The sequence below is a fragment of the Xylocopa sonorina genome, chromosome 15 (genome assembly GCF_050948175.1).
Source record: "Xylocopa sonorina isolate GNS202 chromosome 15, iyXylSono1_principal, whole genome shotgun sequence".
Taxonomy (NCBI): domain Eukaryota; kingdom Metazoa; phylum Arthropoda; class Insecta; order Hymenoptera; family Apidae; genus Xylocopa; species Xylocopa sonorina.
The window spans coordinates 4,603,075-4,619,333 of NC_135207.1; the positions used below are offsets into that span (position 1 = coordinate 4,603,075).

The 16,259-nt window shown below is 45.1% G+C and overlaps 2 protein-coding genes across 3 annotated transcripts; both read right to left on the bottom strand.

Moving 5' to 3' along the window:
- Positions 1–892: 892 nt before the first annotated feature.
- LOC143430852 (uncharacterized) lies at positions 893–1,549 on the bottom strand. The gene is made up of 3 exons (XM_076907288.1): positions 1,414–1,549; positions 1,166–1,328; positions 893–1,097 (listed from the first exon to the last, which is right to left on the bottom strand). Exons 1-3 carry the CDS (start codon positions 1,547–1,549, stop codon positions 893–895), a joined length of 504 nt encoding a protein of 167 aa, XP_076763403.1.
- A 3,401-nt stretch (positions 1,550–4,950) lies between these two features.
- LOC143430562 (uncharacterized) lies at positions 4,951–10,938 on the bottom strand. Of its 2 annotated transcripts, none has more exons than XM_076906901.1 (6): positions 10,734–10,938; positions 9,928–10,200; positions 8,628–9,584; positions 6,757–8,121; positions 6,256–6,573; positions 4,951–6,092 (listed from the first exon to the last, which is right to left on the bottom strand). In XM_076906901.1, the coding sequence occupies exons 1-6, from the start codon at positions 10,801–10,803 to the stop codon at positions 5,872–5,874; spliced, it is 3,204 nt and encodes a 1,067-aa protein (XP_076763016.1). In that variant the 5' UTR covers positions 10,804–10,938; the 3' UTR covers positions 4,951–5,871. The 2 variants fall into 2 exon arrangements, with proteins under 2 accessions (XP_076763016.1, XP_076763015.1); XM_076906900.1 differs by having other exon boundaries at positions 6,757–8,124.
- Between the last annotated feature and the right edge of the window lie 5,321 nt (positions 10,939–16,259).

Here is a 16,259-nt window from a genome sequence, read left to right on the forward strand (position 1 = left end):
CCAAATCCAGAGACGAATCCCACTGTCAACCGTCCAAGAATTCCTTCTCTCCCGGCTGCATCTATTTCTGGTCGACGGCATTAAAGATTCAATACGTCAACGCGATTAATTTCATGTCACGGAAAGGGTATCACGATTTATCCATCCGCGGCTGCGAATCGACGCACGTTCGCGTGAATCGCGTTTCCCGGAATCCCTCGGAAGGGTTACACCTCGCGATTAGGCGTATTTAGCACGCGAGGATTCCTCGCTCGTAAATAGAATCGTACGCACAGGCATCTGCACCTGAAGGAATTGCAGGAAGAACCGATTCACGTCGAACTGATTCGTCTCGGCTGGCGTTGCCGGCGCTGATGATCGCCGGTGATCCTCGTTGAGCTGCGACGCGCGTGCCTCGACTACACGCGCGCGCGGAGTCAATTAATATTCTTGGTTATGGGACACGGGATGGTTCGTGTCGTGGCTGGCTGTTACGTGCGTTGGAACGGAGAGGGATACGGTTCCGATGCAGGAGAGACTCAGTTTGTCGTGCTTTTAAACTGATTTGAATTTGTAGACGCATCCTGCGCGTAGTTTACTACTCGCGTTCGCGATCGATCGTACGATCGATCGTTCAGGGAATTGAATCACGTACCGCGACGAAGGAGAAACGACGGTCTAACGATATAAATATTAGAAATGACACGATTTTTCGAGATCACAGCGATCTTTCCAATCAATTTTTCGAGTGATAATCGCACTGCAATAATTGAACCCGTAACTTCGCATCGAAATACCGAAAATATTTCGTGTGCAAGTGAGATTGCTTCGCACGTAAAAGTGTGAATTACTTTCGGAAGGTGTGAAACGGATATATCTGTACGAATAAAAGCAAATAAATACCTTCGACATCTTAAAACCTTTGACCAGAGGAAGCTTCAGCGATGCTGAAAGACGCGGAATACGGTCCGATATTGAAACTGGCACTTTGCGCATTCGCGTGGCTCTGTCCTTCGGGTCGACCATGCGAGTCGATGGATCCTGCGGACGCTGTGGCGAAGGATCCACCACCCTGTTGCGGATACGAAGGCACAGGGTAGATCGCGGGTGGAGGATATCTAAGATACCAAAAGAAGTTAGTGAAAAATCGCATAAAAGGATTAACACTTATTTAGAAGATACGTACGATGGATACTGTCCATAAGAACAGTCACCACAACCCCCTGGTTTGTGGTGGTGCTTGCGGTGATGCTTGAAACTACGTTCCACAACGAAATCTGAGCCAGAATCACTGTAATCTTCGTCCAGGAATCCAAACTGCGGCGATCTTTGTTCCCTCTTGTTCTCGTCTATAGAATAAATCAGTACACGCATTGAATTACCTTACATAAAAGGAAGCGATCGTCTCGCGTCGAAGATAATTAGCTGACTAACCAACAGTGGACGCCACTTCCGTCTGCTGCGCTGGACTCAAGGATCGCGGACTCTGGAGCACTTCCGTTGGCTTCGCGACACAAATCTCGCAGAAAACCGCGCACACCACGAGCAACGATATAATTCGCGTGGTCATTTCGATGCAAACGATGCCAGCTGACTCGCGCGATGAGAATCGATGGATAATCGTAGCCAGTTTCCGCTGCACGCCGCTTTTATACGAGGAGGACCGTTCACCGTCAAAATCCAAGGAAGACACTCGTAGTTCCGCGATTTCCGCCGTATCCGATCGACGCAGTCCATTCGTTATTGGCGTTCGAACGAGTGGACGACCTTATGGTCCAGGGACGAACGAAAGTGGACCGCAAGAAAGTGCCAGCCGCTGTTAAGGACGCTAATCAGCCTGGTCTAAACACTTCGGGGAATTACGTGGTCGAAAAAAAATAGGAAAAAATGAGAGAAACAAACGAGAGAGAGAGAGGAAGCCAGTGATTTATAATACCGGTAGACGATATTGGAAGAGTGGATCGTTCGTATCCATGATTTCCTGGTATCATGTTTTATTCAGTATTTTTTGGGGGGGTGGGGGAATTGTCAATGTTGAATTTGTCGCTTAAATGATCCTACGAGTGATTTACTCAAGGTTCCGTTCGGTTTTTGACATTTAGTTCCTGGAACAGTGTTATTTTTAGTGTGGCTTGGGTTTGGAGAAGGTTTCGAGCGCGATGAGCTAAGTTAAAGGTGATCGAATAGATACAGGGTTAATTGTAGGGAATTGAAACGAATATAGAAGATAGTTTTCTTAGAATTACGTGTGTGCTCTATGTATATGCATGATACGCGATGTGTCAATAACCGATGTACAGGCGCGATACGCTCTAACTCTGCTAGTAATAATTTCAAGAGCGCTAATTTGAATTCAAGTGTCTATTCATTAGACAAATCACGTCGTCGGTAATTGGCTTTATCTAGTTGAATACGGACGACACTTGGGTTACATTCCGAGGAGTTTACATAAACCTAATTCTGGCACAACAGTTGGTGCCCAAGTTCGCAAACTATTCTGCAATCTTGGCCAGGTTGGAACTGAATAAAGTTCATCGTGAACGATCAGCAAATCAACAGTGTCAGCGAAGTGCATTCCATACATTTACGTAATGACTATATTTTCAGGAGAAGAAAAAGCGAACGCGATCAATGGTAATTTATCAGGAACGATCGATTCTCTTCGAAAACATCGATCGAAGCAGGAATATCCTTTTTACCCTTTTGAAACTGATCGCAGTTTTATCGACTGATGATGATACAAGAAAATAGAAGATTTAATCAATTTCGTAATTGAAGGTATTTCCTGATGGTTAACAAATAACCATCATTGCAACAGCCGACGAGAATCAATAGAAAAACCAAGGGATTTCATTTTTGCCATGACTTCGTCATAGAACAGAATATAACAGATTTTTATAGCGTCGACCTTTTTAAAGGATATTCTACCAGGGTGGAAATTTTGACCGTGTTACGATGATTGCTTGACCTGGCAACCACCCAGTATACTCCTTAGAATTTCTGGGAAGCAATAAAATTGGGGCTGCGTTTGGAAATAATGGAACAACGGAAGAGATAGCAGTGAATTCAGAATGATTTACAGTTTCAATTTTTGTTTGTATTCTAAATATAATCTCTCCATAGCTAAAATAAATATTTCTACATTCCCTTAATGGTTTCTCTTAATCATTAAAACTACAGAAACATTCCACGATCCTCGACGATCCTTGACCCAAACTGTCTTCTTAGAGTGAGTACGGGGTTGCAGCTAGGGCGAAGAAAATTCGAGAACTTCCCAAATTCTTGAAAACGCACCCTAAAGCAGGTAGAGAAAATCCTTTAAAAGGGACTTTACAAATTCTAAGACATTCAGTAGAGCGACCGATTCCTGGCAAGAATGAAGCCGCTCGATTTTCTATTGATTCTCACCGCTGTTGCGACGATGGTCGCCTGTCGGCCATCAGGAAGCGAAATGTCTTCGATGAGAAGTAAGAATCTTTCGTATAAATCTGAAATTTAATTAAAATACTTTATTAATTATTCCGCTTATATCTTCTTGGAATATCAAAATATAATTATTTCATATATAATGTATTTCTAGCAGACCAGGAAATTAATGGAATTGCAGAAATGAATAATGAGTTTCGTAAGGTTAAAAAGGATTCGATCGACGCGCTAAAAGCATCCTGTAAGTTCTATCATAATAATCGTACGCTTCCAATTGAATTGTTGATGGAGATCGTCAATTATCCCAGTTGCTATTCGCGATGTTTATTTTTCTTTCTTGAGAAAATATGATTGCCACGCAATTATGGAAGGTGTTCTACCGACATTGTTGTCGCTTCGTTAATCACTCACCATGGACTTTATTCAGTTTCAGCAACTGGTAAAAGGTGTAACCAGTATCCTGGACTTTGTTTGCGCCTAGGGTCCACGTCGTAAAAACAAAGTTTCGAAAAACCACTTGAAATGGAATCCGTAATCAACAAAATGAATTTAATTGCCGATGGCGAGACGCGTGGAACGGAGATACTTAAATTTCAATTAGCGTTTCTAAAATTACAGTAGATGTCTGATTTAAATAATGATTTTTTAGGCGATAGCTCTCTGTTGCAGTTCGAGAAAATTAGTTTCTTAATGGTACTCTAGCGTAGGCTTAAATTGTAATTGTTAGGGTAATTTTAAATTGCGTAATGTTGTACAAAGACCACAGTGAAGAGGTCGGCTATTGACACATTGGAGAGGCACAAGACTGAAATTAAAATAAGACTGACTATCTTTGTCAATTTTCGATCGATGTTGATCGTTTAAGTACTTTAAAATACATTTGTAATTTTAAGAAAATTGGTTTTATTCTTCGTTAATAATTTCCCTTATACTCTGAACTCGCTGTAACTTCATCAGTACAAATTCAATTATCCGTAACTTAGTTTGTCGCATTCCAAACATTCCCTGAAACCCAACTGTCCCAAGTGTAACAATTATTTCGGGAACCAAATGTCAAAAACCGAAAGGAACCTTGAACCAATCGCTTCGAGTAGACTTTTAAAACGTCAGACTCGACGCTGACAAGCAAAAGCGTGGTGCTTAATGTATGCGCATCTACATATCTTGCGTAAGAGAGCGAGACGGAGGACTTCGCGTAGAGACGCATGATAAGACGTGATAATACGGAAAATCCGTGAAGACGCAACACGAATGATGGCTAATGTAAAAATAATTCTCGATAATTATACCCGAATTATCAGAATTTGAGAGCACGAATATTCCAATGCATCATTTGCTCCTAATATTCGTACATATAAATCTTTCAGTTCCAGCGTCGAACTTAAATTTAAATGTATACTTGGCGGATGTTATTCAAACTTTGCAGCAAAACTCGCTAACTACGAAAAGTAGCAAACGATATTCCTTTGCGTCGAATAGCATCGCGCATCACGATGACCTATGCCCTAACGCGATGGAATACGTTAGAAATCAATACAATTTGCGTTGCTTCTAGATTAATATAAAAATGTTCGTTTATTATCAGTAGTCGTGATTAAAAAGTTACATCGCAGATCTAATATTCGATTCGAATAAATATGATGTTACGCAGAGACAGATAAAGCAGTGTCACGGTCGAAAGCCACCTTAAACTAACGATTAAAGCAGCTTTCGTCGTTACGAGAAAGCAACATGAATACAAGGCACGTTTCAATCGAATATTGTAACGGAGATAGCATTTTATCTGTCCCAGATACTTATTATTAATTCAACGATACAGGCTAATCGTATATCGGTGGATACAACTAAAGTATTGCTTGAGACGATTAAAAGGCGTACAGTTTTTAAACTCGCACTTTGAATATAATTAAGGAAAAAGTTGGAATCGATGAACACAAGCTAAAAAGTTTAAGGTAGAAAGAATTTTCGAGAGTTTAGTCGAGCAAATATGATCCTCCCCCGTGGTTCGTACAGTGGCAAGAACAGTATCACAAGTCGCGATAAATTCATTTGAAATTCTCGACTCGTCGAACAACGATGGACAGTACTAAATTTTACAGGAAGCGCAGTAAATCGCGTTACATAACGCGCGATGCGACGATCGCACCGCAAAATAATCGCGATTTACGCGCGGCTCGATTATAATGTCACGATCCCGCGTCGCTAATCGCGTCCCATCGACGTTCGACGAGTCGTTCGTCGTTGTTGATTTATGTATTCTCTTAACTCTCGATCCATTGTCGTTTCATTTTCCTTTCAGATCCTATAGGCTACCATGAATTGCTTATTCGCGTATCGTAAATGTATCTAAAGATCCTACAACTTTCAGAACGATGGCACGGTCCGTGGAGTTCGCGTTTGTCCTTGGCGAGATGGCCAGAGGAGTCCAGCCACACGCTTGACGCAACGATTCGGATTTTTCAGCGGTTAGTTGCTGAAGACGAGCATGTTCCTGGTGTCCACGTTGGCGGAGGCACTGCTGCTAGCGGAGCTCTGGCCAGATCCTGACGACGACGCATGGCTGGACGCGATTGCGCTGGCCAACCCGCTTCCGTTTCCGGAAGCGATCGATTTGGCGGACGCGTTGCTCGTAGCCAAACCTCCTTTGGAGAACGAGTTGGCGTTTGCGTTTGATATAGCGCTAGAACCTGGAGAACAGAGACGCAATCGTTCAATTAGAATCAACCCTCGTGAAAGCAGTATGTAATAATTATTAAAACGAAGGAATGGAAGCGTACGTGAGTATAATTAAAAAGTAATTAAATAAGAGAAACGACAAAGCAGTAAATGTTTAACAAGACTCGAACTTACCTCCGTAGGCTCCTGCTCCACCAGCACCTCCAGCAGAGGCAGATGCGTCAGCCTTGGCGCTAGCTGCAGCCGAACCTCCACCGTTTATGTAGCCGCCATTGAGACCTTTCGCAGGAACAACGTAACCACCGAGTCCATCACTCCCAGCGTTGGATGTCGCGCCAGCGTTTGCATTACTTCCAGCGGAACCCCCGCTCTGTCCACCTTGTCCGGATGCTCCTGTGCTTCCATAGCCAAGTCCAGCGTTACCAGCACCTCCAGCATTGGCTCCTGCGCCAGCGTTGCTATTAGCTCCAGAAGAACCTCCGCCAGATCCACCTTGTCCAAAGATAGCACCGATCATACCATCGGTATCAACGCCAGCATTGCCACTCGCTCCAGCTGGTTCACTACCGTAACCTGGTGCGCCATTGTAACCAGATCCAGCACCGCCAGCATTGCCACTTGCTCCAGCTGATCCACTACCGTAACCTGGTGCGCCATTGTAACCAGATCCAGCACCGCCAGCACCGCCAGCGTTTCCAAAGATGGCACCGATCATTCCATCGGTATCAGCGCCAGCATTGCCACTCGCTCCAGCTGATCCACTACCGTAACTTGGTGCGCTACCATAACCAGATCCAGCACTGCCAGCACCTCCAGCGTTTCCATAACCAGATCCACCGCCTGTTTTGCTCACGCCAGATCCACTGGATCCGTACACGGGTTGTCCCTTCGTAGGTGCGACATAGCCGCCGTTACCAGCGCCAGAAGCTCCAAACCCGCTGCCTGATCCTCCACTGGGTCCTTGGTTGTAATTTCCAGAGGGTACCACACGAACTCCTGAACCAGACTGACCGTATCCTCCAGCAGCTCCACCCGCGTTTGCGCCAGCATTCGCTCCAGCGTTTGCTCCAGAACCGGAGCCTGCACCAGCGTTACCACTAGGATACGCTGAAGGGTAGCCTTGTCCTCCGCTTTGACCGCCAGCATTCGCTCCAGCGTTTGCTCCAGCAGCAGAGCCTGCACCGGCGTTACCACCAGGATACACTGAAGGGTAGCCTTGTCCTCCGCTTTGACCGCCAGCATTCGCTCCAGCGTTTGCTCCAGCAGCAGAGCCTGCACCGGCGTTACCACTAGGATACACTGAAGGGTAGCCTTGTCCTCCGCTTTGACCGCCAGCATTCGCTCCAGCGTTCGCTCCAGCGTTCGAAGCTCCTCCTGGGACTACGTAGTGATCGAGTTCGTGTTTGGCTGGTATATTGAGGAAAGGATTCTGCGCGCCGATCTCTCCTTGAGCGACTCCACTCGCACCAGCGTTGGCATTAGCGTTCGCGTTACCTTGGCCAGAACCACTTGGAACCTGACCGCTTGGAACTTGACCGTTCAAGAAGGGATTGTTACCTCCAACGTACGAACCGCTTGATGGAGGGTAGTTTGGTGGATTGTAACCTGGTTTCTCAAGAGGTAAAGTCGCTACTGGATACGCGTTTCCGTTGGCTCCTGCGCCAGCGCTTCCTTGGATTGGTTTTGTCAGGAAGGGATTGTTACCACCGATGCTGGCTGGAACGCCACTTGGTCCTTGAACGTAGCCTGGGGTGCCGAATTGATAAGCTCCTGCGTTCGCGCTAGCTTTGGCGCTAGCCATGGCGTTAGCATTGCTGTTAGCGTTAGCGAGAGCATTCGCGTTGGCGTTAGCGAGAGCATTGCCATTGGCAAGGGCGTTGCCATTGGCGATGGCGTTGCCATTGGCGAGGGCGTTGCCATTAGCGATGGCATTGCCGTTGGCAGTAGCCACAGCATTTGCGTTCGCATTGGCTCCTGCGAATCCTGATGGACCGACGGCTTTTCCTGATGGTCCGTAGTATCCACCCTGTCCAAGCGCACCTGCTGAAAAGAAATACCTTTCAGTATCAACGAATAGCAACGAAGCGCTAATCTCATATCGCTTTACTGTACAATATATGAGTGGGTAAGTCACACACAAATGCATGTTACAAATCAATATTTTCGAGTACACGTAAAATCAATTAATCTCATGTTAAATGTTAATCAAAATAGAACACAAGGTTGAAGAAGAAACTTTCACGATCGTTCAGAGTCAGCAGAATCTCAAGAGCATTAATAACAGTTCACGCTATGTACACGAGCGACGAGAGAGTCTTCTCAACTCCGAACAGCAGAGACATTCTCCTGAAGCTGCGGCGCGCCACCGTCGTTCATTTACGCATCGATCCATCGATCACTCTGAGCATAATTACAAAGAAAGAGTTAGACACGACATGGCAATCCTCTTGAACGGAGAACAGTGCTTATTTAGGCCGCATGCAATGTAGCATCTGGTGCAAATGAAATAGAGTTCAGCCTCGAAGATCCCGTCGGGGGCGGCTCACCTTTGCCTCTCTGCGGCGAGCTAGGTTCCTCGACCACGATCACCTGCAGCGAGTCTGGTCTTCGATCGTGATCAGGTCGCTGGAACATCGGCGGACGAGGATGACTGAAGGGCGACCCTTCGACGATCACTACTGGTACCACCGTGTCCTTATTATTCACAGGACGCGGAGTGATCTCCAGAATCGGTTCAAACGGAAACAACTCGTGAGCGATCACATGCGAGTGATGATCATAAGCAAAAGGAGGTGGAGGAGGATGAGGACGAGGACGTGAGTGCAAATGAGGCGGGAGGGGCACAGGGATCACTTCGATGTCTTCATCGTCGTATCCTCCGGGAACAGGATACGGAGACGAGATTGTAACCGTAGGAAGTTGCTTCTGGAGAAGCACAGTAGCTTTGCTGCCAGCTAGTACGTTTGCAGCTGCTTTGTTTCCAGCGATTCCTGGCGAGTAGTAGCCTCTTGGCAATCCTCTGCCATTGTTGGATACCACGTTTCCGTCTGCATTAACTTGAAACCCTCCTGAAGGGTAGTAACCACTGGGTCCTCTCGTTCTTCCAATGGAATCTGCTCTCGCCTCTGCGTTAGCAATCGCTCCAGCATTAGCGTGAAGACTCGCAGGCGAGTAATAGCCACTGGGCGCTCCTCCATCGGTGTTCCAAGTATCCTTGGCGTTGGCGTTCGTGTTGGCAGCCGCGTCGCTCGCTACGTTTCCCGGAAGATAGTAACCGGTCGGCGATGCACCGATATTGGAAACGGCGTTCGCGTACGAGTTCGCGTCGGCGTTCACGTTCGAGTACGGCCATCCGTTCGCGTTTACGTTCGCTTTGGCGTTCGCCACGGCGCTCGCGACAGACTGAGAACCACCGGGATTACCGTACTGCACCGCATTTGTTGGAACGTACTGGCCGCCAGCGAGATTTGAATTATAATCCGGCCCCGTGGAACCGGCGTAACCTATGTTCAAAGAAAATTCAGCACGCTGTTTACGCGATCGGAACAGGACTCGGCTCGTACCACCCTTCCTGTCCCCGCAAACCGTCAGCAAACCGTGATTTGCTGTTCGTCGTGTGTTATTTACCGCTCGTGTAATATGTGACATCAGTTATATTTATCGATTACGAAACGTTCGCGGGTATACGTTAAAAATCTCTGCTTCTCAATTTGTAAATCTTGCAGGTTTTAACGACGTTAAAGCATGTACTCTTCTGTAGAGTATTTTCGAATTGAATTTCCCCAAAGTATGAGTCGCAAACGTGACTAAACACCCCTACGATAGTTCAGTTGTCATGTTAGGTACCTTGAGCATTAGCAGTTGCGCTAGCGTCAGCCTTGGCAGAGGATCCTCCAGCTAGTGCCTGAGAATTCGCGTTGGCAATCGAGCTCCCGCCATTGCTTTGGGCCGTGGCCGATGATGTGGCCAGGTTGGTCGAAAAGGAGAGTGGTCCTAGCTGCAGGTTCGTTCCTAGCGAATCCGACTTGCTCGACGCATGGTTGCCTTTGTCTTTGTGGAAAAGACCCAACGGATCCAGCAAACTGATGCCGCGATTCGCTGCTATCCCCGAAAGCAATCCTGCAAAGTAAAATCGATGACTCTGCAATTCACCATTCGAGTACGAGAGCAAATATTTTGATAAGCGAACGCAAAATACGGTGCTTCTATCGATAATATTAGAATATTCTTGTGAATTTGTAAAAAAAAACTAAAGGAAATTTGTCATAGAACAAACGATCAGAGAATGTAACATAAGATTCTATCTATAGAAGAATAATGAGAATCCGTTTCAAATGTCAGCGAAGGAATTTTCAATTGATATAACGACTAAATACAAAGTGCAGCGTTACTTTATCAACTATAAACACGATAAAGTCTATCTGTGAACGAGGAAAGAATTAAAAAATAAAACAACAGAAACAGTACACGGATAAAATTATGAAGTAGAAACAGAAAAATGTTCCAAGTGAAATTAGAGAAATTTCATCGACGAACAGAGAAGAGTGCGACTCTAATTTCATTCCCCGTCGAGCAATTAATCTCCACCCCCGCGACGCGATGTCCGCGTTCGAGCCGGAAGTGCTCGAGAACCAAAGGGGACGAGAACTCACCAGGCCTCGCGGACGAGCTGGCAGCGTAGAAAAGTACCAGCACCGGCACACAACACTCGAAGAATCGCATGGTTCTCGCACTCTCGACCGTCTAAATGCTATACACGAATCCACGAAACTTGGTCTTGCTCTCACTGGCACCGCTGCTTCGAGTCGATAATCGGCGTGGTCGAAGAGTCAAGAACGACTGAGGCTGTTGAGCGAAACAACAACTTATATATACGAGCCACCGGTGGATTTTACGTCGGCCAATAATTGACCGTTACTCACCGCTGATCGTTGCTACTCCGTCCGTTTCCCTATACGAGGAATCGAGCTTTCCACGAGGGGACACTGTCTCGAACGCGTTTAAAGGCTTCCCGAAACTTTACGCTGTCCTTGGTCAGCCGATCGCGGCGAAGTTGTAAATCAGGCCCACTTCGCGGGTGAAGGGCAGAACCCTCTTCTCTTCTCTCTGTCTTTCTCACTCTTCTTCGAAGTACATAAAGCTTGATACTGCCAAGGTCTAAATCGCCTTGTCGCGTCGGATCCCATCGCATTTTTCCACGTCCAGGTACCCTTTGCGCCTAATCCCGTCCGCAAATTATGCCTCCGCCAAGTATATAGTAAAGTAAGCCTAGCAAATTTCTGCGTTTTATGACTCATCGTTAATGCGTTTGTATGCACAGGACAAAGAAAGTGGAGCGGATATCCCTGAAGGAAAAACGCATTTACAGGAGGGTTGAAATGGTAAGATAATATGGGTATCCTTTTGGCAGCCATTATTCCTTTATTAGGTAGGACAGCTTATTTCCTTTTATTTAAGCACTTTGGACCACTGGAAATTTTCGTACGATATCTTGGATTAAAAATAAATTGAGATAGGATATTGTACTGTGCGATAAGTAAAAGCATTTATTTTATTTAGGCGTTAACTGATTAGTGCCGTTAGCGATTACCTTGGAATGGCTCGCTTACGTTGGCAAACGCCATTTAAATAATTCTAGACTTCAGTTTATTCGTACACGTGTATTCTTCCTAATTAGCTGCTCGGACGTTATCGAATAAACAGTGAGAGAGAGCAGTGTCTCTCGTATTCTGAAGAACACGGACGATGGATTCCCAAAAAATGAAGAAAAAGTATATTTCACGGAAAGTGGTATACTACGTTCAGGAGGATTTATTTGTGAATGTGTCTGTGAGGTAACCTGTTCAGGAGCAACATAATATCTTTTTTACTTAAGGACGTTTAGGAATCCAAGCCTAGTCGAGGCTCGTGTACCGCAAAAACATACATATTTCTCGGTGGCTTAACGAAGCAATTAATAAACGTGAGCAACGCTTACCGCGTAGGTGCAGGTAACAGAATCGTGTAAAGGTTGTGAGAAATTAGACGCACCGATGAACATCCGGTTATCGATAGAACCTTGCATTAGAACTGGTTTGCGCGGCTCGTCGATCTTTCGATACCATTGAATATCAATTTTAGCGAATTAGGATCGTCGACGAGATCGAGGATTAAAAATGCCAGACGAGTGTCGGCATGGAAAACCGCAATAAAATGATCGATAGCATCTACTGACGCGATGCGTGTTTGTTTCTGTTTGCGCTTATCTTTAAGCGTTAGATAATGGGAATTTTACGATTGAAAACGGCGTCGTCAATGGCATCAGCGTGCGAGGAAATTCTGACGGCGACGTTCTTTTTAAAAAGCGGCGCTAAGAGATACCCGATCGTAAATCACGCACGATTCATTTCGCGTAACTCGATTATTCCCAAACGCGTGAAACCGATTAAAACGAGAAGAAAATAAACATGACGATCGACGAGTGGAAATAAATATTGGAAAGCTGTAAAACACTGGAGGGAAAATCCGGTGATACACGCGTAACGTTGGATTGAGAATCACGCGTTGGTTTCAGCTTGGTGTGTCGAACGCGCGAATAATCACGGATCCGCCGCGTACATTTTACGATCGTGACCCGATGGAGCTCGATATTGGGTCAAGGTACATTTCGCGAGAAATCAGCAAGAGGAAAAAGTAGAGATCGAATAAGCTGTCGCTCGAGAGACTCGCCTTAAACTCCTTCGAAAGCCATGAACGCTGACTTCGAGTCGAGATTCGGTTGTTACCGTCGAGATACGCACAACCAGTCGAAGGTTAGCAAATCTATGAACGAGAAGAAGACGAGAAGTTATGCAATTCGAATTGAAATCTTTCGTGGTGACAATTAAAAATGTCTATAAAAAAGCTATTTTAGACTTGATTTTCGTCTGGTTGTTCCTTCGTGGCGCCTCTCACTCTCTCAGCGATCCGAAATCCTATTGACGTAAGCAGCTGGTTTCGAAGGCAAGGATACATGCCTGCGATGACTATCGTACATCGGAATACTTTCGCGGTAGAATGTCAGCTTGCAAAACTGCGACTCTTTCGCAAAGCTCCATTGTTCCCGCGTTCGAGTATCCGTCATAGTCATTCGCGCGCGTCCCTAGCTCGCGGACTCTCCTATTTTACGGTTTATACCGCGAGCCTGCCCACACTCTTGCCGATCACGGGTTTCGAGCCTGTGAAAACCTGTATCCCCAAGGTCAGGTTCAACGACTGCCAACCCATTGGCTCTGTAACAGGAATACTCCCTGGACGTGCGTGCCAAAGTAATAACCGTCGTTACTGCCCATTAACAATTAATACGAATCGTGGAAAATATCGAGTAATATCGTTAGCCTCGAGCTTTAATGCTCCCGTTTCTTTATGCAATCGATTCGATGTTCGAAGACCAGCTAAAACAGCGGGTATGAAGGAATAAATAGGCAAGTGAACTCATCCCCACCTTTCGTGTTCGTAATTATGCAAACCGGCAACGAGAACCGGTTGATTTTATTTAAGGGGCGAAAAATATATCTTCGAGACGAATCGTTCGTTTCACGCGACAGAGAAGTGTACTTCTCGATTTTTGGGCACGATTTTTTAGACGATACTCCCGTGAGATACGTTCACGTCATAACTGGGAATCTTATTCTGTAATTGGTGGACCGTGAAAACTGGTAATCAACCTTGTCAAAGTCCGCGGAGACAAACGACAGGCTGTCTTCGCGCGTACGATAAATTAAAAGATTTCGATAATGACTGTTTGCGACTACCGCGTTATTATCCGCAATTAACTCCATTAACGCTTGGACGAGGTAATACACGGCAGTAACGCGGCGCTTCTCCCAGTGATTTATGTATTGACAGATGCGTGATTGCGGTTTTGGGCTATTTATGGAGCTTGATTTATCAGGAATTCGATAAATTGCGGTAACTTTTTAACGTAATTCGAAAGGTAAATAAAAATAATCTTGAAAGTAAAACACGATTTAGAGAAAAGGAATAACGGTGCGTTCAATTAACGTACGTTTAGTAAACATTTAATATATTTTCCAAATGGAGCTTGAATTCTATTTTACAAATCAATTTTCTTCGATTAAATATTTATTGAAATTGACGAAAGCAGTGTTACTTCACGTAAATGTATACTTCACTTCAAAGAATTTTAATCTCTATGTAAATCATCCTTCGACGACAGAAAATTTCTGTTACGTGCCAGTTAATGTTTATTGTACAATGTGCAGAAACGATTAAGAGATTTTCTTGTAACACAGAACAATCGTGCGCTGTTTGATGTTTCATTTCGTATTCCGAGGTTTCCGCCTACATACGTTACGCTAATAGCATACGTACCGGAAGTAGGATACCTTAATAAACAGTTGACTGCAAACATCTATCCGATCATACACCTTCGACCACTAGTTAGAATCCCAGAATCCCGTGATGGGACTTCCAATTAGGTGCGAGCTGGAAATTCCGCTCTCTGAATCACGCTACGGGCATTTGTATAAAAAATTATTTCGATTTATCGCACGCAACGCGTTCGATGTACATATTTTACCTCACAATCGACCGTAATTCATCGTCTATAAATTCTATCACTGCATCGCGTTAATACCAACCAGCAGACGCGTAAGTATCCACCTTAAATGCAATCGCGCATGGGGTGCCACCCTCTGATTAAAACTCGCCAGAACTCTGTTCCCATCTGTTGCTCGAGATTCGATCATTTCACGCGAGGTAACGAACGTAGACGCCATCGCGAGATTCATTGCGGTCTAATTAAATACGCAACAAGAGCGCACGTTCGCAAAAACAGACAACTATCTATGCAGAACTTCGTTTCGAAAACGATACGATGAAATCTTTTTTCTTGCACTCTGCGAGTAGCCTGAGACTTCGACATGGTTTAGAGCAATGCAATTGGAGTGAAGATTTCATAATTATGCAAATAATTCTGCTATAAATATACAATAAGGCCAGTTGTGTTACCAATTTATGTTTATAATTTACAATCAACCAAGGGAAACTTATAACAATTTCTAAAATAGATTGCATCAAGTATTGTACATACTCAGAGATTCTAATTAATCACGCGTATCAAATGAACGTTTGAAAGGGGATCTCCTCGGAAATAGAGCGTCGCGAGATAAAAATGTCGTTCCACATAGAGCACAGAATTTCGCTCGTATTTGCCGCGCGTCGTTGCGTGCGACAGAATCCGTGGAAACAGATCGACGAAGAACTAAGTGGGGACCAACACAAGTGTCAAGTTCCTCGGGTCAAACGCCTGATAATAGCGGGGCACCGCGCAGTTGATAAGGAGCTCGCGTTGTTATGAAACGTGTCCGTGAAACCTTTCACTCGCGCGGTGCGCCTCGATGAGTCAGCCGCGCGGAGCGAGCCGCGTCAAACGCGCGTCGAAATTCGATGGCTGCCGAGAAAAACCCAATGCCATGCTTACGTGACGATCACGCATGTCTCGGTTCTGTTTGTTCGGGCGAGCTGATCGACGGAGATAGCGGATTTACATACGCGTATCTCTTCTCTCTTTTTCCTCTTCTTTTATTCGTTTTTTTTTTTCTTCCTCACATTCGCCCTCGCGCGCGTACCCGTTCGCTTGTGACTTGTGGACGACGAGGATGGACGACGAAGGAAGACACGTCCGCGCGGAAGAAATGTATGTATTATAATTTAGAGGCTTCACTGTGTTGGCTCGTTCGTGTGGTTAATTAATGGACGTCCGCGAATGGTGGCCTGTGTTAATGAATCGTGAGGAAATCCAGAGGTGAACGGTGGTAAGTAATATCAGCGTTGTGAAATAAAGGGTACAGCAGGTATTATAACGGCGATATGATACGTCAACGGTATTTTGTAATTGGATTACTTGTGTTTAGTTATTGGCGTATGACTACCTGCAGGATGTGAGGGAGTGGTTAGATTCATTATCCTTTCGGCATCCTTTTAAACGGATACGGTTCGAACGAGGTTTTAGCTCTACATTCGCGTGATACGTTCTTGCGAATTGTTTTTAGAGAATTAAATGGAGATTCTTGATTTTTACATTGTCATCAGATGGATTTAGAATCGTGTATCTTCTTCTTTCTGGTTTTATCCTTACAAAAAGTAAGGAAGTTGTTTACAGCTACGACTTTCCTTGATCATTGGTTACGTAGAAG

Excerpts from the sequence above, each read along its gene's own strand:
- LOC143430852 (XM_076907288.1), bottom strand. The coding sequence starts at position 1,549 with ATGACCACGCGAATTATATCGTTGCTCGTGGTGTGCGCGGTTTTCTGC. Across the intron at positions 1,329-1,413 it reads GGAAGTGGCGTCCACTGTTG|ACGAGAACAAGAGGGAACAA; the intron begins GTTAGTCAGCTA and ends TTTATTCTATAG. Across the intron at positions 1,098-1,165 it reads TCTTATGGACAGTATCCATC|ATATCCTCCACCCGCGATCT; the intron begins GTACGTATCTTC and ends TTGGTATCTTAG.
- LOC143430562 (XM_076906900.1), bottom strand. The coding sequence starts at position 10,803 with ATGCGATTCTTCGAGTGTTGTGTGCCGGTGCTGGTACTTTTCTACGCT. Across the intron at positions 8,125-8,627 it reads CTCGCCGCAGAGAGGCAAAG|CAGGTGCGCTTGGACAGGGT; the intron begins GTGAGCCGCCCC and ends ATTTCTTTTCAG. Across the intron at positions 6,093-6,255 it reads TGGAGCAGGAGCCTACGGAG|GTTCTAGCGCTATATCAAAC; the intron begins GTAAGTTCGAGT and ends TCTGTTCTCCAG.